Source organism: Panthera onca, chromosome B3 (genome assembly GCF_046562875.1).
Source record: "Panthera onca isolate mPanOnc1 chromosome B3, mPanOnc1 haplotype 2, whole genome shotgun sequence".
Classification (NCBI taxonomy): domain Eukaryota; kingdom Metazoa; phylum Chordata; class Mammalia; order Carnivora; family Felidae; genus Panthera; species Panthera onca.
This window is the reverse complement of record NC_138344.1, coordinates 6,757,614-6,777,280: the sequence shown is the minus strand read 5'-3', so window position 1 is coordinate 6,777,280 and position 19,667 is coordinate 6,757,614. Positions and strand designations below refer to the sequence as shown.

At 53.8% G+C, this 19,667-nt stretch overlaps 1 protein-coding gene across 2 annotated transcripts in view; it reads left to right on the top strand.

Moving 5' to 3' along the window:
* ACAN (aggrecan) overlaps positions 1 to 19,667 on the top strand; it is a 67,261-nt gene that overhangs the window by 25,338 nt on the left and 22,256 nt on the right. For both annotated transcript variants that reach the window (XM_078449004.2, XM_078449003.2), the window contains exons 2-11: positions 3,056 to 3,132; positions 5,501 to 5,884; positions 6,850 to 7,024; positions 9,119 to 9,246; positions 10,540 to 10,833; positions 12,389 to 12,790; positions 14,832 to 15,006; positions 15,559 to 15,686; positions 16,691 to 16,984; positions 18,849 to 19,058. In XM_078449004.2, coding sequence (XP_078305130.2) covers positions 3,063 to 3,132; positions 5,501 to 5,884; positions 6,850 to 7,024; positions 9,119 to 9,246; positions 10,540 to 10,833; positions 12,389 to 12,790; positions 14,832 to 15,006; positions 15,559 to 15,686; positions 16,691 to 16,984; positions 18,849 to 19,058 — 2,260 coding nt within the window. In that variant the 5' untranslated portion in view covers positions 3,056 to 3,062. The remainder of the gene's footprint in view (positions 1 to 3,055; positions 3,133 to 5,500; positions 5,885 to 6,849; positions 7,025 to 9,118; positions 9,247 to 10,539; positions 10,834 to 12,388; positions 12,791 to 14,831; positions 15,007 to 15,558; positions 15,687 to 16,690; positions 16,985 to 18,848; positions 19,059 to 19,667) is intronic.

Below are 19,667 nucleotides of genomic sequence, written 5' to 3'. Positions count from 1 at the left end.
GCTAAGCTTACTTTCCCCCGTCGGGTCTCCTAGCACTTCTCTCCCGAGGAAGCCAGCTCCTTGATGACCAACCCAACCACACACGGAACCCCTCGCACCCCGGCCTTCATCCAGCACCCACTTCCTGCTCCCCCAAACTCCTCTTTCCCCTTCCTTTCTGACGCCCCTGTCCCCTTGCTCTGCCCCGGCCACACATTCCCCCCTCACCTCCACCTGGCTTTGCTTCCCATGGAGAAAGGCCTCCCTGTTGACCGTCTGGCAGTGCCCACCTCCTCCCATGAAAGACTCAGTGAGTCCTGGAGACACTTGGAACCCAGACAGAATGGAATTTCTCCCTATTTTCTTTACAGCTGAGAAAACACACACACACACAAGAGCATATTTATTGCGATGTTTCTAGCCCAAAGTTTGTCTTTAAAAAAAAAAAAAGAAGAAGAAGAAGAAATAAAATTAGTTTCTCTGCCCAGTCCACCCCTACCCCAAGCCTCCACCCTTTTCATTCCTGGTCGAGGCCAAGGAGAAACACAGAGCGGGCCCAAGCCCCACAGAGAAGCACTGCATCCCAGACAATATCAGTCTTGTTCACAGAGTTTGGGAAGAAACACACCTCCGAAAACACACAAAATTTCCCAGTGGAGGGTGTTCTGAGGGAAGAACAGGCGGGCCCTGTGTCTGGACACAGTATCCCTGAGGCTCTGGGAAGAGAGGAGCCCACAAGTCTAGCCCCCTCCCCAGACCGGAGGGGACACCTTACCCTTTTAGCCTCAGTGGGGCCGGGGGTGTCATACTGGGCCTGAACAGGAGTGCCCACAACTCAGTGGCCCCTCACGGTCCCAGCACCTGGAACCCCAGAGATCGTTTTTTGAAGGCAACATCGGAGAAAAGTCCCTGAGGAGAGAAGCAAGGGGCTGCTTGTTAGATCTCTGGCATTTTCCAGACTTCCTATGGTGGGAGGGAAACGTGCCTCACGCATACGTCTCTGTCCCCCCAGCAGGGCCACACAGACAGCCCTTCCATCCCTCAGGTGACCAACGTATGTGGCATGAATGACAGATTGTGATGGAAAGAAATGTCACTCAAAAGAACAGGCCAGGCCACCCAAAAGGGTTCCTCAGAGTCCTGTCCCCTGCCCGCCCCTCCCCCAGGCATTCCTGGGATGGCAGCCCAGGAGCCCCCCCGCTGATGGTGACTGAGCCAACAGCGACACCTGCTGGGCCATCAGACTCTGACCCAGCAGAGAACCCGGGGGCGTCACCCCAGCTTCCCAAAGCCCCCCGAAGCTCCATTCTTGTCTTTAGTTCCAGATCCTCCACCCCCTCCCCCTCCAGGGCTGCCTCTCTCCTCCCCAAGGAGCATCTGTGATGCAGACACTTTTCAAACCAAAATTGAATGCTCCCACACCGGAGAGGGCAGGGTGGGCCCCAGCACAGGACCCTCCCGCAGGAGAGCTCAAGGGACATCGTCAGGCACATGTCAGGGAGTGCCAGTCACAGGCCTCCGCAGTGTGACTGCACACCCTCTAACCAACGGTGCTCATCTAGGCCGCACATTAGAAGCATCTGGGAGCTTCTGAATGCCTGAAGACCAGGCTGACGCCCAGGTGATTTCAGTGCACAGCCAAGGCTGACAACCACTGCTCTGGCTGACCTCTTAGAAATTTAATGGGGTCTTTTGAGGGTCTGTGCACGGTCCACTTGGGAGTCAAGAGCCCAATTGTGCAGGGAATGCCTTTATGATGTGATTGTCACATATCTGTATACTTGGCGTGACAGTTCTCCAGCAGAAAAGGAAGGTTTTTCTGATGCACATGAAGTCATTGTTGAGGCCAGCAGGAGGGCTCCGGGGGTCCCGGACTCTCATTGCTCTCCTACATTATTAACCTGCCCATCCCTGAGCCTCCTCAAGAGCTCTCTGTGTGGGCATCCTTCCCCTGGCTTGAAGCAGGCCCCTGAATTGTGCACGAAAGCTTGGAGCATCCTTCATCCTAAACACACAAGGTTCTTGAATTTGAAGTTGGTGACAGGTCTGGATTTCATCAGGGAGGTTGGCTAACTCATTTCATTTCTCAGGGATTCTATCAGGGTTCTCCAGAGAGGAAGAGGCAATTGGAGGTATGCATACATAGAGTAAGAGATTTACTAGAAGGACCTGGCTCACATGATTACAGAGGTATCAGGCGAGCTGGGGGCCCAGGAGAACCAGGGTGTCGTTCTAGCCTGACTCTGAAGACTCGAGACCCAGGAAGAGCCACTGTCTGGGTTCAAGTCTGAAGGCGGTTTGAAGGTCATCAGGGAAGAGGAATTCTCCCTCTCTCCTGGGGGAGGTTCAGCCTTTTTGTTTTATTCGTACCATCAACTGATTGGATGAGGCCCACCCATATTAACAGGCCAATCTGCTTTAGTCTACCAACTTAAATGCTCATCTCGCCCAAGAACACCCTCACAGACACACCCAGAATAATATTTGAAGACATACCTGAGGACCCCAGGGCCCAGTCAAGCTGATATAAAATCACCCATCACAGGGATCCTTCCAGATCAGCCTTTGCAGATTAGAAGATGGGAGGTTGCCTAGAAAAGACAGGAGGGGGCGCCTGGATGGCGCAGTCGGTTAAGCGTCCGACTTCAGCCAGGTCACGATCTCGCGGTCCGTGAGTTCGAGCCCCTCGTCAGGCTCTGGGCTGATGGCTCGGAGCCTGGAGCCTGTTTCCGATTCTGTGTCTCCCTCTCTCTCTGCCCCTCCCCTGTTCATGCTCTGTCTCTCTCTGTCCCAAAAATAAATAAAAAACGTTGAAAAAAAAAAATTAAAAAAAAAAAAGAAAGAAAGAAAAGACAGGAGGGTTCCAGCCTGCCACGTGCAATGAAACCGAGAAACCTGTGAAGGCTTTGTGAAGAGAGGATTCTTGCAGAAGGCATCCCTCCAACCACATGTAGCCTCTTTATCTTGATGTGATTTCAGATCCCTGCACGTGGAATTTATCACCTTGCGTCCTGTGCCCACGTGACCGTTAACCTCACTGTAGCTGAACCTAACTCCTCTGCCTCCCTTCTTCCAGGTGAACTATGACCACTTTACTCTTGGTGTTTGTGACTCTGAGGGTCATTACAGCAGCCAGCGCAATAGAAGCTTCAGGTGAGGACACTCCCGTGCGTGTCTCATGTATCCAGCAGGCACTGAAGACTGGATTCTGGGTACTGGGTCCCGAACTTAGTGCTGCTACTCCCAGGGTTATGATTTCCCCTTTCCTGGCCTTTTCCTGGCCTTTTCCTGGCCCTGGCTCTTTCCTATCGAACGAAGGCAAGGCTAACCACAAGGGATGAGGGCGACACGCGTGCATCCAGGAGCCCTTGCTTGGGTACTGCTTCTCCCGGCTGCCCTCTAGGATGGACAGACAGCATGAGGGGGAGAGCTCCTGGCAGGTGCCCATCTTCCCAGTCTCCCCTCTGTGGACCTTACCCCAAATTGCCACATACTGAGCTTGGGGTAGAGGCAGGATATACATAAGCCAAAAGAGAAAATGCCAGCAAGGGAGGATCAACTGGGATATCAAAGAAGAGAAACTTGCTTGAGAAGCGGTCAGAAAGAAGCCACCAACAAATCACACAGGTCTTTGTTTATCTAGGCAAGCCATCCTCAGGGAAGACCCCCCCCCCCCCCATGGTCTCTTTCATGTGGCAGGCACTAGGTGGGTTTCTGGTCATCAGGCCCTAAACCAAATGAACAAACTATCCACTGACCCCAGGACGGGTTTGCCCCAAAGTGGGCTGTATCTCCCTTAGACCCAGGCCAGAGAGGCCCCTACTCTGGGCCATGCACTGTAGAGGCCTTCCTCTGGCCCTCCTCCAGCCCCAGTGCTCCTTAAAGGATGAGGAATCTGTAGGGCCAATGAGACGTGTCCACACAGATCTATGCTCCCCCTTTAGACCACACTGGGTACCTAGGATGCCCCTAATTCCCTGCCCAAGTGGACCCAAGCCACTTCCAGAGACACATAGGTGTCTCCTCTGGGCCCATCCTCCTAGACGGGGGACCATTCCCCTGGTGTGAGCTACCCCAGGCCCGTGGGAGGAGTCAAGGGGTGGCCGTTTGTATGGGGTGTGGACGGAGCTGGGGCGTGAGGGCTGGGATAAGCACAGAGCCCTCACGGGGCAGAGATGTGGCAGAGAAGCCGGCCTCCTGCGTGGCCACCCAATCCCAAACTCCAAGGAATCCAAGAATTCTAAATGTGAGTCTGGCTTCTCCTTTTGAAAGGTATCATTGTCCAATAGCAAGATAGAACGGATTTTATTTAACAATCTGTGGCCTTGATTTATAACTTTTAAATATTTATACGCAGGCTCTATGGGTCTCCATCTGTACTCCTTCTCTGGGACCCACAGATACCCGGCCCCGGGCTGTAACCTGGGTGGTTTGTCCACACAGGCAAACCGGTTCCTAGGGTTGGTTGAGAGCTTTAAAAACTGCAGGGTTGGACACTGCTGTCACTCTTAGCTCTCCCCAGAGAACCACCAGCGCTAAAACCATGCTGTGTTACGGGGCATGGGCTGAGCCCTCAGAGGGAGATTTTTGTGGAAGGACCTGGTGGTGGCTGCCCAGGACATCAGAAGGTTGGGTCTGGACCCCAAACATTCCTGGCACCCCCTTCCTTGCCCTGTTGTGTGTCTACCACCCACAAATATCTGGAAGATTTTTATTTTCAACCTGTAGGCTCTCCTGGAAAAAAAAAGGGGGGGGGGGGGCCATAAGTGTATGACATGCCATGAAAGGTGCTATTTTTGCAAAACCTGTTTCTTTCCTGTCCCAGGAGGATCTTTTATTTCTGACAGGATTTGGTCAGGATTTTGGTCCCTACTAACACTCTCCATGAGTTTTTGTGGAGCTGATCATCCCCCCCACCCCACCCCCACCTCGGTCTGATTCTTTGCAGACATATGTAAATGTCCGACCCCCCCCCCCCCCCCCGTTCCCCAACAGCAGAAGAGAATGCCTTATCCCTCAGCAAAGTCGGGATGGAGTCCAAAGTCGACCCCCTCAGCTGGGACACACCTTTGAAGTTTCGCATCGGAGCTTTAAACATTGTGTGGATTTTTTTTTCTTCCCCATAATAATTTTTCCTGCCCCAACATGATTTTTTTCCCCAAAAATCTTTGAGTCAAGCTGTCACTCCAGGAAGATGGTCCTGTTTGTCTTATGGCTTGGCATCCCCCGGGGTACCCCAGTTTGAGGAACAGAGAGGAGGCTGTCAGCTCTGGAGCTTTCCTTGCCCTCCTCTGCAGCCCGTTTCCAGCTCCATAGTTCCTGTCTCGTGGCACAGAGACCAGGGGGCTTGAGGAACGCTGCTCTGGAAAAGGTGTAACAACGCTTCCCGGGAATTCCCGATGGCACAGGAACGGCCCCCACCATAGATACGGACACGCTCACGGGCTTTTGTCATTTCCAAAATGACAGGGAGGCTGGGCGGTCCTCTCTCGGCACTAACAGCTCTGTCTCTCCCCCACAGACCCTGACAACTCGCTGAGTGTCAGCATCCCCGAACCGTCCCCCCTGCGGGTCCTCCTGGGGAGCTCCCTCACCATCCCCTGCTACTTCATCGACCCCATGCACCCCGTGACCACCGCCCCCTCCACCACCCCCCTCTCCCCGAGAATCAAGTGGAGCCGCATTTCCAAGGAGAAGGAGGTAGTGTTGCTAGTGGCCACGGAAGGGCAGGTGCGGGTTAACGGTGCCTACCAAGACAAGGTCTCGCTGCCCAACTATCCGGCCATCCCCAGCGACGCCACCTTGGAAATCCAGAACCTGCGTTCCAATGACTCTGGGATGTACCGCTGTGAGGTTATGCACGGCATTGAGGACAGCGAGGCTACCCTGGAGGTCGTGGTGAAAGGTGAGGACCTCCCACGGGGATGCTGCTTCGCCTGGGGAAAGAGCCAGAACAGTATCCTCACAGCAGTGGACCCAGACAGGCTGGTTTTCAGATCCCAGCTGCCCCCCACCCCCAGCTTGCACCTCCCTCAGTCAAGTCAGTTAAGCTTCAGCTGCTGCCCCTATAACACGGAGCTGGTACTGTCATTCTCTCTGGACTTTGAGGGAATTAAACACATCCTAACCCTAGTCACCTGTAAATGAAAGTTTGCGTTGCACAGCAATCCCAGGATTCAGTGGACCTTGTGCTCCTCCCCATCTTACAGACTAGTAAACTGAGGTTAAGTGACCTGCCTGAAGTTTCCCTGGAAGTGACTCTTCACCCAGGTGTCTTTTCCCTCCCCCAGCCCCATTCTGTTCCAGAAGCCAAAGAAAAAGATGAAGTCTCTCTGGTTCCCTTCTCTCGATGGCCCACAGGGAATGGTTGTGGCCTTTCGGTTGGCTTGAGGACAGGGCTCGCACTAGGATGCCCCTGGGCTGAGGATACATGGGACTCTAAGTGTCCCTCTCCCCAGAGAAAAGATGGGGTTCCAAGAAAAAATTAAAAGGAGGCAGATTTTAGTTGAATTCAAAGAACTTCCTGATTATCAGAACTATAGAAACTCAAAAAAGATACCTTGTGAGGTAGTGAGGTTCTGTTACCGGAGGTGTTTCAGCAAAGGCAAGAGGGCCACATGCGAATGTGGAGAGGAGGTCTAGGCATCAGCTAGAGGCCCGGGGCAGATGTCCCTTGGGCCCCTTAGGGACCACGGCCACAACTCTTCAAGGTCTTTGACGTGGGAATGTGGAGAGGAGGTCTAGGCATCAGCTAGAGGCCCGGGGCAGATGTCCCTCGGGCCCCTTAGGGACCACGGCCACAACTCTTCGAGGTCTTCAATGGCCAGAGGCCGTGCCTGACTTGCTGTCCCGCCCACGCGTGTCTTGCAGGCATCGTGTTCCATTACAGAGCTATCTCCACACGCTACACGCTGGACTTTGACAGGGCACAGCGGGCCTGCCTGCAGAACAGTGCCATCATCGCCACACCCGAACAGCTGCAGGCTGCCTACGAGGACGGCTTCCACCAGTGCGACGCCGGCTGGCTGGCCGACCAGACTGTCAGGTGAGCCCCCTGGGGCCACCCGCGGGGCGGGCGATGGACCGGAACACCGACCGGCACGGAGCTGGTGCCAGCCCGACACCACGGCCGGCCTCGGTGGGGGCTGGAGTAAGTGCCTTGGCCGACTGTGACAATACGTCTAGCATTACACAGAAACAGGCGGATTTGGGGCTGTTTATCCGATGCGGTAAGACAGAATAAGGTCTCAGGTATTTTGTTTACAGAAAGCTCATCAGGTGCTTTTCTGGATAGCTCCAGTGCTACCGTGGAAATACTTTTATTAGCCGATAGGAATTCTAAAATAATACAGAACTTGCCACAGAAGGCCTTTATGTGCCTTACTTTTAAAATGTTTTTAATGTTATTTATTTTTGAGAGGGAGAGAGAGAGCGTGCACGCAAGTGAGGGAGGGGCAGAGAGAGGGAGGGAGACAGAATCCGAAGCAGTCTCCAAGTTCTGGGCCGTCAGCACAGAGCCCGACGTGGGGCTCGAACCCACAAACTGTGAGATCATGACCTGAGCCGAAGTTGGACACTCAACCGACTGAGCCATCCAGGCGCCCCTGTGTGCCTTACTTTTTTTTTTAAAAAAAAGGGGGGGGTTATTGTACTCATTTGAATATACAGTGTAATTTGCAAGACGGTAAATGTGCCCAGGGCAATCTGTCTCAGACATGCTCATGTGGGAGCTCCCAGGGAGCCAGGACATGTCCTGGCGTGTCTGGGGGTTCTGCTCGTGGAAATCCCATGGCACCACGACCGGTCCAAATCCTAGCAGCTTTGCCCTACACGATCATTTTCTCCGTGCAAATTACACATCATTCTCCTTTCTGCCCACACTCCCCTTTGGCATGATGTCTTCACCGGTCCTTTAAACTTTGGTGTTTCGGGGGCGCCTGGGTGGTTCAGTCAGCTAAGCGTCCGACTCCGGCTCGGGTCATGATCTCGCGGTCCGTGAGTTCGAGCCCCGCGTCGGGCTCTGTGCTGACGGCTCAGAGCCTGGAGCCTGTTTTGGATTCTGTGTCTCCCTCTCTCTCGGACCCTGCCCCGTTCATGCTCTGTCTCTCTCTGTCTCAAAAATAAATAAACGTTAAAAAAAAAATTTTAACTTTGGTGTTTCGTGTATTTTTTTTAGCTGCTTTATTTTTTTTGTTGTTGTTTTTAATAATGCAAGACATATATAAATTGAGCTTTTTGGCACATTTTCCCCCCTACAAGTACAGCTGCTGAGGGATGGGTAGCCCAGCAGGACAGACAGAGCTCTGCCCTCGAGGGATCTCAGTCTGTGAGAGCGAGCCTGTTCAGGCGAGAGGAGACATCCATTCACGATGGATCCCAGCTCTCGAAAGAAAAACCAGAACCACAAAGCCTCCAGAGGAAAACAAAGGAAAACATCTTTGCAATCTTTGAGATTTTAGGACACAACACCCACTAAAAGGAAAACAAGACGAGACAGCGGCCTCACGTAGCCCAAGAGCCCACATCCCCAGCTCACAAACAGCTGGGCTCAGACCACAGCTCTGACACTTAGCCGCTGTGTGACGTTGGACAAATTGCTTAACGTCTCTGGGCCCCAGTTTCTTCCAGGCTAAAATGGAGTCTTTATAGCACTTGCCTCATTAGGTTGATGTGAGACCCAAATGATACAAAGCAGGGGTCAGCAAGGGACAGCCCATGGGCCGAATCCAACCATCCTCTTTTCTGTGCGTAAAGTTATGTGGGAACCCTGTGGTGGTTTCACACCACGGTGGCAGGGTTGAGTGGTCAAGTTGAGACCCCAGAGGCTGCAAGCCCTAAAATATTTACCATCTAGCCTTTCTACAGAAGAGGTTTGCAGGCCCCTGATACAATATGTTCAGTACTGATAAATATTCAGTAAAGGGGGCTGCCTGTAGTCACCACAAACTGTGAAAACACGCATCTCGGTAAAGCTTGGGAAAAACTGTAAAAACATGTGGTCCACGTACCCAGGGCAGATGCTGGCAAACACATCAGTGAGTCACTGTTTCCTCCCACGTCAGAGGGAGGGTACAAGGGCACAGGCCACAGGCCCCTTCTGTTTCCTGAATGTCACGCCCCCACTCTGGGTTCCTGGCAGATACCCCATCCACACTCCGAGGGAAGGCTGTTATGGGGACAAGGATGAGTTTCCGGGTGTGAGGACATACGGCATCCGAGACACCAATGAGACCTATGATGTGTACTGCTTCGCTGAAGACATGGAAGGTGAGGCCCCACCCCCGTCCCCAAAGCCCCTGCCAGTGCCCTTCTCCCCACTGACACTCGGGATCACACGGGCCTCCTCTGGGGCAGGGCTCTAGCCCAGCTGCACCCCATACTCAACCCCTCTGCCATGCACAGGCAGAATGGGAAGGAGGGAAAGGGCCTGCAGGCCCCTCACTGTCCACTTGGGAAAGGGCCTCAGGGGCCCCAGGCACCTGCCAAATGTCTGGCACCGCTACTGGGCCCGACATTGCTTGTCTCTGTCTCTCCCCTGGGACCGCCCCTCCCAGCCAGGATGCCCCACCACTCAGTGCTCGGACCAGCCCGTCACCGTCCCAAGGTCCACTGCACCAGCCCAGCCCAGCCCCCCTCACCAAGGACACCCCAGGCTGCTCCAGGGTGGGCCGAACAGAAACGTAGTTCCCAGGAGAGCTGGCTGCCCCCCCCCCCACCCTCTCTCAGCTTCCCCGCCGCCGGCCCCCAGCCCCATCCAGGCAGTCTCCGTGGGCTGGTTCTGGAGGGCCCTGGAGGATAGCGGGAAGGGACCTGGAGTCTTTCTCTGCTTTGTAGAGGGTGCTAATTTTGGTCCCAGTCAGAGCTTCCCAAGTTACCCAGGCATGTGGATGACAGTTCTTCTCCCATCTGTACCCATCACCCCTTTGGACGTTCCAGACCGCAGCCGCTGCCCCCAGCCCCAGCCCCAACCCAGCTCGCAGCTTCTCCCAGGAAAAGACCTGACAACCTGACTCACTGGAGGCAGGGACAGTCCCCCGCTTTCTCACCTCTGTGCTCCTTTTCCTCATTCTTATGCCTTGGCCCAAAGCCTATTAAGGAGCAAGCAGCTGTGTCCCCATTCTTGGGCACTGCCCATCAGAGCTGCCCCTGAACAGGGCCAGCCAGCACCTTCCCCGAGAACAGGTGCCCACCACGCACCCCTAACCCCCCTCACATAACTTTCTTAGGTTTTTGCAAATAGTAAAAAGAGCTCAGAAGCCCCCACTAATGCCCTTATGGATGCTGCAGGCTAGAGACCCCCGTTTGAGAACCACTGCTCTAAGGGTCAGAGTTCAATGCCTGCTTGTCCCGTCAGAATGGGAAGTTTTGTAAAGGATTGCTTGCATAGGCAATGCTTAACTTGTAGGAGAGATGCCCCGGGAGGAGGATGTTCCACAACAGAGTGCGTGCAAGGATGATTTGGAGCAGGATTTGGGATCCTAGCAGCCACATGGATTGGCTGGGGATGCAGGGCAGGAGCGGGGAGGGAGATCCTCACTCTGCCGGCCCCGTCCTTCGCAGGCGAGGTCTTCTATGCGACATCTCCGGAGAAGTTCACCTTCCAGGAGGCAGCCAATGAGTGTCGGCGGCTGGGCGCCCGGCTGGCCACCACGGGCCAGCTCTACCTGGCCTGGCAGAGCGGCATGGACATGTGCAGTGCTGGCTGGCTGGCCGACCACAGTGTGCGCTACCCCATCTCCAAAGCCCGGCCCAACTGCGGGGGCAACCTGCTGGGCGTGAGGACCGTCTACCTGCATGCCAACCAGACGGGCTACCCTGACCCCTCATCCCGCTACGACGCCATCTGCTACACAGGTGGGGCTGGGGGGGGGGGGGGACTGGGGGCCGGGAGGGGGGTCGTGCCACGGAAATTGGGGCCCAGAGGAGGGGGGCTTGGAATGGGGGTTTGTTTCTACTCCTTCTCAAGGGGCCACAGGGTGCCTGAACTTCATGTTTCAGCAATCCCGCCCCTTTCTTTCTTTCTTTCTTTCTTTCTTTCTTTCTTTCTTTCTTTCCTTCCTTCCTTCCTTCCTTCCTTCCTTCCTGAGAGGGAGAAAGAACAAAAGAGCGAGAGGAGGAGAGAGGCAGAGGATCCAATGCGGGGCTCCAACTCACGAACTGTGAGATCATGACCTGAGCTGAAGTCGGAATCTTAACCGACTGAGCCACCCAGGGGCCCCAGCAACTCCCGTTTTCACTAGCTCCTGGAAGAGTCACGTAGAACCACTGTAGGCACCGGCATCCAGCCCTGTCTCATCGTCGGCTCAGAATAGGGTTAAAAGCACGAGCTTTAGAGTCTGCGCTTTCTCAGATTTGAATCACAGCCCTGCCAACGTTTACTGTGAGGCCGGGGAAAGCCTCGCCTTCCCCATCTGTCTGCGGGGAAGGTGGCGGGGCCCTGACCTGGAACCATGCCGCACAGGCGGGCACTGTTACCCACCCTCTTAAAGCAAATGTGCTTAAAAAGACGGGCTTTTTAAAGACGCACACTTAAAATGTGCTTTAAAAGACGCACACTTAAAAAGAGTGCGGGGGGAGAGGTTTGACAGGCAATTTATTTTGAAAATTTAGACTAAAACCTTTAAAAATGAGATTTTTCTCTTATAGTCCACACAGTCTAGGTTAGAATCACAACCCCATGCTAATTCTTAGAGGGGGAAAAAACCCCCAGTAATATGGGGCTGCATCACTTTATGACAAAATTGATGACGGTGCGATGGCATAGCTCACTTCACGTTTGACCGTCATAGCTGGTCTTACATGAAGATGGGTATTTTTGCAAAAGTAATGAGGATTTCCCCCAAAGCCTCTCTTAACCTTTCAGTATCCTTAGCAGCTTTTTCAAAGTGGTAGCACCCTTGTGGATTTCATCTTTCTTAAATTATGGGCTGGTCGTTTCTGCCAGACCCTCGTTTGCTCACGACAGAGACACGCAGGTGCCTTATGTCACTTTTATCCGTTTCGTGAGCTCCCACATCTTTGGCAAGGTTTTCCAGTTCCACCTTGTAACTGATTTACAACGTCCTATTGGCTAGTTACAACGTCAGATGGTCAACAAGGCACCTGGACGATAGGTAAGGAGGCAATGGGTGTTGATCAAGAACGAATCCTGGAGCTGGACTGGTTTTCTGAGCGGTGAGCTGCTTGGTCAATATCTCGTGCTATGATGATGTCGCGTTCTTTTGCAACATGGAAAGGCCTCCTAGAATGAGCGCGCGCAGAGTTGAAGCCGCCTGCAAAGGGTCCGGCAAGGTGCCAAGGCACCATGAGTTTTCCTCCCCTGGTGGGGGAAGCCGGTGGATCCGAGGCCCGTCTCCCTCAAGCCAGCCCCAGGCTGAGCCCCTAAAGCCGGTCTTTCCCCCTGCCCCAGGTGAAGACTTTGTGGACATCCCAGAAAACTTCTTCGGGGTGGGTGGTGAGGAGGACATCACCATCCAGACAGTGACCTGGCCTGATGTGGAGCTGCCTCTGCCCCGAAACGTCACCGAGGGTGAAGCCCGAGGCAACGTGATCCTTACTGTGAAACCCATCTTTGACGTCTCCCCCACTATCCCGGAGCCCGAGGAGCCCTTCACGTTTGTCCCCGAAGTAGGGACCACTGCCTTCCCTGAGGCTGAGAACAGGACTGGAGAGGCCACCAGGCCCTGGGGTGTCCCCGAGGAGTCCACGCCTGGCCTGGCCTTCACCGCCTTCACCAGCGAGGACCATGTCGTGCAGGTGACCGCAGTCCCAGGCGCCACCGAGGTTCCCGGGCGGCCACGATTGCCAGGGGGTAAGTGCCCGCCCCTCAGGGGGCCGCGTGGGGGCTAGGGGCAGGTGGAAAGAACTTGGCCTTAGGGATGTACCTTCAGCTTAACTTGAGACCTGGGCCGAGGCTTTCTCCTGTCAGACTCGGTTCTCCTTGTTTGTAAAAAAGGGGGATGGGCCAGAGCGGTGACCTCCATGCTTTTTTGCCACAGAGCATTTCCTTCGAATGAAGTTATAGGTAGAAACCAGACTATGTGTCAAGCAGGTAAAGATGCCACATGGGTCTAGGTGAAATCGAATAAAGAACTGGGCCTCTTTTGTCCAGGGGTCCTTCTTGCCCCATCAGACACCCCCAAAGAACAGAGCCACTTGAGAACTTCTACAAAGGTGACCCCAGGGCTTCTCACAGCAATGGCCTTCCAGGACAGGGGTCAGCAAACCAAGTTCCGGCGGCCAAATCCAGCTTGCCACCTGTTTTTAAATTTTTTTCAATGTTTTTTTATTTTATTACTTAGAGAGAGAGAGAGAGAGCAGGGGAGGGGCAGAGAGAGAGGGAGACACAGAATCCAAAGCAGGCTCCAGGCTCTGAGCTGTCAGCACAGAGCCTGATGCAGGGCTCGAACTCCCAGACCGGGAGATCATGACCTGAGCCGAAGTCAGACGCTTAACCAACTGAGCCACCCAGGTGCCCCGCCACCTATTTTTATAAGGCCCACAAACTAAGGATAGTTTTACAGTTTTAGATAGTCGGGGCACAAAGTCAAAATAAGAATAATATTCTAATATTCTGTGACGTATAACGAAAATTATATAGCACTCAAGATTTAATGTCCACAAATAACGTTTGATTGGACCAAAGCCACACCTATTTGTCCACGTGATGTCTGTGGCTAATTTAGGACTGTCATGGCAGAGTTGAGTAGTTGTGACAGAAACCATTCTTCACATGAAGAGTGAAATGTGTCCTGTCTGGCCCTTTCCAGAAAATGTCGGCCAACCCCTGATCTAGGATGATGGTGTTCCAGGTGTTTAAGGAATGTCTGGAGACTTTGGATGTCATGTCACATAGAGCTCAGCTGTTCCCCATACTCCAATCCAAGAACCAGAAGGACATTCTGGGGTGGCTTTCCTAAGGGCCTTGGTGGTGTCCCCTCCTGGGGGAAGAGCAAATAGTCACTGTCTTCCACCATCACACACATGATGCCACCAAGCAGGATTTCAGCCTGAATTGCCCAGAGAAACACAATACGTTGGGAAGGAGAAATTGTTTGGAAGTTCCGGGGGGTAACGCCAACAATGGCCGGGTCTGAGGGTTGGCCCGGGACTGGGAAGAGCCCCACTGGCCACCATGTGAGAAGGCGCCAATGGACGGATGGGCACCTGCCACAGGACAGAGGATGTGGGATTTGCAGCTGTGATATAACCTGGCCGATCACCCAGGGAAGTGTGTGTGTGGCTGGATACAACAGGAAAGGCTGAGTAAGTGGGGGGCTCAAAGACAGGGCCCCTTTGGGCACCTGGCCAAAGCCATGAGGACACTCCCCAGAATGTGCCCGGTGCACACCCACAAAAACTCTCACAGCCACTTTCAGAGAGGCCGCCCACCCCCTGGCCCCTGGGCCAAGTGGAAGAAATGCTAACGGTTGGTGTATTCCTTAGCCTTTTCTGTATTTTCCGAATGTTCTGTAATGAACGTGTATTCTTTTTGTCATGAGAAAAAAATGCGTTTGTTTTAAAGGGTAAAGGGACAAATGAGCAGTCTGGGAGTGAGGGGCCCAAAGAGGAAGGTTGGGGACACCCAGGGCAGAAGAGTCATCAAAGGCTTTCTCAGGGAGATGGAGTTCAGGAGCAGCTTGAACAAGCGGAGGGAACCAGCTTGGTTGAGAAGAGGATCAGAAGCAGGAAAGGAAGGAGGGGGTGAAGGGAAGTCACTCCTCAAGGAGCCAGAGCTCCCTCCACGCCCTCAAAGCCATGAGGACCCACCCCATGGGCACCGGCATGCTGGTATCCAGTCCCTGCCCTGAGCCTACCTCGTCTCTCCTTCTCTCCCTCCCCTCCCCACCCAGGGGTTGTGTTCCACTACCGGCCAGGCTCTGCCCGCTACGCCCTGACGTTTGAGGAAGCTCAGCAGGCCTGCCTGCGCACCGGGGCAGTGATCGCCTCCCCGGAGCAGCTCCAGGCCGCCTATGAAGCAGGCTACGAGCAGTGTGATGCTGGCTGGCTGCAAGACCAGACTGTCAGGTGAGGGATGAGCCCAGCCCCGCTTCCAGCCCAGAACCGTGAGGGGTCGGGCTTGGGGAGCCAGAACCTGTCACGGCACCCAGTGCACAGTGGGCACCCAATACACTGTGCAATAATGAACGAATTCATGACTCCATGGCTGCTCCCCTAATTTCTCCCCCAGAACCAAGGCATATTATCCTGAGTCGGTGGCGAAGGGCCCCAGGTGACATTAAGTCCTTGGTCATTTACCCCCAATAAGAGCTCCCCAGGGAGGGAGAATTTACCTCCCCAGGGAGGGAGAATCTCTCCTCAAGGCCCCCCCGCCCGGGTCCCCTCCAGCTTGACCCAATGTCCTTCTATACAACCGGCTCTCTTCTGAAGCCAGGAATCCCCCCAGGGGCCTCCAGACCCTTTCCTCAGCCACACGGGGAGCTTGCCACATAAGGGGACTGCTGTCACTGAAGATGCACCCTGCCAGAGTCCCAAGAGGCCTGCCAGCCTCACCCCGGGCCCTGCCTCTCCCGGCCCCTGGAATAGGCTTTCAGGTGCCCCTCCTGCCCTCCTTTGCAGATACCCCATCGTGAGCCCACGAACCCCATGTGTGGGTGATAAAGACAGCAGCCCGGGAGTCAGGACCTACGGCGTCCGGCCACCGTCAGAAACCTATGATGTCTACTGCTACGTGGACAGACTCGAGGGTACAAGCCACATTCTCGCATTTGGGGCCCCAGCCAGGCAGGGGGCTGATGGGGAGACACAAAGAGGAGGGGGAATTACCATCCCCCTGGCTCTCTTCCCACCCAGGGGCAGAAAGGCCGGCCCAGCCCCTCTCTCGGGCCAAGCTCCCTCTCTCCCTCCGGAATGGTTCATATGGGTCCCCCAGGATTGCAGGCGAGGTCTCCACCATCTGGCTCTTGGAGAATCTCAGTGCCCTGGAACAAATGAAAGCCTCTGAGAAGTCCTGCAATAGAAAAACCTCTTTAACTGTGCTTAGCCAAGTGCCCAAGCTTAGTCAACCACAGACATTTTATTTTGTTGCGTTTCACGTCTTTTCGTTTCAATTATAATCATCAAATTACTATCCCATAGAACCCAATTTTGGAAATGCTGGCATTATTCTAGAAAGATTTTGGTATAGCCACTCACCTGTTTTGGGGACCTGGGGCAGGTTACTTAACCTCTGTGGGCCTCGGTTTCCTCATCTATAAAATAGGGCTGATCGTGCCTCATATCAGAGATTTCTGTGAGTATTAAATGAGATGTGTATGAGAAGGGCCCGGTACAGTAGGTGTCCACTAAATGTGAACCTCCTCCCCCCAGTTCAGACAAGCAGCTGGGTACAGTTCTGGGTGTGGGGACCAAAACCCCAAGAGTGGCTACAGGACCCACCCCTCCCCTCGAGGAGCCCCCAGGGTGGGGGTGGGGGTTGCAGGTCCACAGCATTTGGGTGCTCCATGCTTAAGTGCTGTGGTGTAGGGAGCACAGGGGGGTCGGAGGGAAGGTGCCCAAGGGAACGCCTCTCTTAGCAGAGGAGGGGGGTGCCCAAATGTGACGGGGCAGTCTAGAAAATAGAGAAGGAGGGAGGCTGTTTCCATGTAGAGTGACCAACTGGCTTCAATTCTCTTGCCCCGGCCCCTGGGTGAGCTGAGACTGCTCTGGCTGTGGACATGAGGGTCACACCTGCACCTGCCTCTGCCCCCAGGGGAGGTGTTCTTTGTCACACGCCCGGAGCAGTTCACCTTTGAGGAGGCCCTGGCATTCTGTGAATCCCACAACGCCACACTGGCCTCCACGGGCCAGCTCTACGCCGCCTGGAGCCAGGGCCTGGACAAGTGCTATGCTGGCTGGCTGTCCGACGGCAGCCTCCGCTACCCCATCGTCACCCCGAGGCCCTCCTGTGGCGGAGACAAGCCAGGCGTGAGAACGGTCTACCTTTACCCCAACCAGACAGGCCTCCCAGACCCACTGTCCCGGCATCATGCCTTCTGCTTCCAAGGTACGTGTTCTCACCTCTCCTCCAGCCTCCCTTCTGCCTGGGGGTGGCTCCTCTGGCTTCACCCCTTCACACCTTCACTCCTGCCCGCTATCCCCATCCATCAGAGCAAGGAGGGAAAAGTCAGTCCCTCTTGGGCAGGGCCAGCTCCGGAGCTGGCATGATCTTGAGCGTTGACCCCAAGGCATGTACATCCTTCTCAAGTTCCTCCGAGACAGGCAGAGAGAGGCAAGTGAAAGCTTGGGCTCTAAAATCAGGTTGACCTGAATTTTGATTACAGTTCTTCTGCGTAATAGCTGTGTGACCCTGGGCAAGTCACTTAACCTCTCTGTTCCTCTGTTTCATCTATAAAATAGTGATGTAATAGTTCCTACCTGAAAGGGTTGCTGTACCGATAAACTGGGATAGTGCACACAAAACACTTGGCATTGTGCTTGGGACATAGTAAATTCTCAGCAAATGTTAGCTTTACTGTTGTAAATAACACCCATATACACATGCACATAAATAACACCCATATACACATGCACATACATATATACTGTTTTAATTTGTAACCCTTGCCAAAGTTTCTCCTGCTTCCAGATATTTTTGTGAGGAGTTGAGTCCAAGTGTTCTATTACGCTTCACTAAACACCAGAAACTCAGATTTTTAATTGACCTGTACTGAGGACCCAGTGCGGATCAAACCACTTTAGTAGCGGGAGTTCGGAGAATTCTGTCATCAAACAGCCCAGGGGGTGTGGCTAGGGCGTGGCTAGGGCGTGGCCAAGGCTTAGGGCGGGGCTCTGAAGGGATGAGATCGGCGGGTCTGAAAGCACTGACTGGAACCTAGATTGTAGTCGCAGCTTGAGCCGTGTTTTATATATGATGCATCAAAGCTGAGTGTCTTTGTAGCTTCCTGTGAATGTAGAATTATTACAAAACAAAGTTAATGAAAAATAAGACCTGAGCTTTGCCAAGTTTCTCAGACTTCCAGGGTCACCTTTTAAAACCCAGCTCAGAGAAAGCTCAGCCCTGCACCGCCAGCCTCACGAAAGCCAAACCCCTCCCAGAGGATGATGTGTCGAGGCTCTTGTGCCAGTACCGCTGTCGGGCCCCCCGGGCAGCAGTAGCCACACCAGTTAGTCTCCCTGTAAATGTTTACCCATGCACCCCCCGTGCACAGTCCCCGACCTTCCGTGAACTCGGCCTTTTCTGTAACTGCCAAGAGGTTTTGGCCTCTTTCCCGACCAAGCCCACCTCCGGTTTCCCCCAAACCAAAACAGTTACCCCCAGTCAATAAGTCCCTCCTTCACTCTCCAGTGCTGGGGTGACTTCATGGATTTTAAATCACAGCCTCCTATTTTTGACCCATAATTTCTGTCCCCAGGAAAGGCAGCGTCATGCCGTAGGTGAGAGCGGGGGCTGGTGCCAGATGCTTTCCTTCAAAGACTAGATCTGCCTCTTATAAGCCACTGACCCTGGGCGAGTCATTTAACTCTGTGCCTCAGTTTCCCTAGCTGTAAATGATATAGTACCTATCTCATAAGGCTGTTGTGGGATAAAATGATTTTATATACATAACACCTTTAAACAATGCCTGGCATGTATAATAGATTCTGCAGAAGAGATGTCCCAGACCGCCCTGAAATAATGTGTGTGCTGATGGTGTGTGCGTATCAAAATTGTGTAATTGATGCAGACAGCTCTTATTGAGGAAGACAGAAGCCATCTCACTGGGTTTGGAGGAGGGGGGACTGTCGAGGTCTAGCAAGGTTTTTGCACCAGCCTGGCCCCTCTCGGAATCTTCTAGCCCCCCTTGAGAAGGGCCAACCTGGGATGGGTCACTGGTAGGAAGGAATTCTCACCACCCTCATCTCTTTAGGTGTCTCAGCAGCGCCCTCTCCAGGAGAAGAAGAGGGTGGCACAGCCACGCCCTCTGTGGAGGAATGGATCGCTACCCAAGTGGTGCCTGGTGTGGCTGCTGTCCCCTCCGGAGAGGAGACCACGACAAGCCCAGAATTCACCACTGAGCCAGAAAACCAGACGGAATGGGAACTGGCCTACACCCCAGTAGGCACTTCCCCATCACCAGGTCTGTGTGGCTAGGGCTCTGGGGTGTGTCCTAGGGTGGGACATGTGCTCTGTGTCCCCTCTGTGTCACACTAGCTGAATGTGCTGCTCTGGGCAACGTCAGCCCCCGCAACTGGCCTCTAGGACAACGGTCAAGAGAAGAAAGGGGCAGCCTTGTTCATAAAGCACCTCTCACTCTGTCTTCCTGCATTTGCACCCCTACCTTCCAGCCTTTTAAAAACTCTCTTGTGGGAGGATCTCTAATAGAGGGGTGAGGACCCAGAGGGGTAGTTGAAAGTGTGACCGTGACCTGTCTCCTTGCTTTGTTCCTCCTTCTATGTGTCTCTTCTGGGCCAGGCATCCCCAGCCAGAACTTCCTGAGCCCCATCTGTCCTGATAAAATCAGATGGGACTCGACGGGTGAAAGCTTCTAGGCCCCTCACCCTGTTGGAAAAAGTGTTTTGTGGCCATAAGGGAAATGCTGGCTTACAGAAAGATTAACAGGTTTCCTCACTGCAGACCTTCTCAGGGCTGTTGGATATGCTAATATTTACTTATATATTTATATTTTGAGAGAGAGAGAGAGTACCAGCAGGGGAGGGGCAGAGAGAGAGGGAGAGAGAGAAAATCC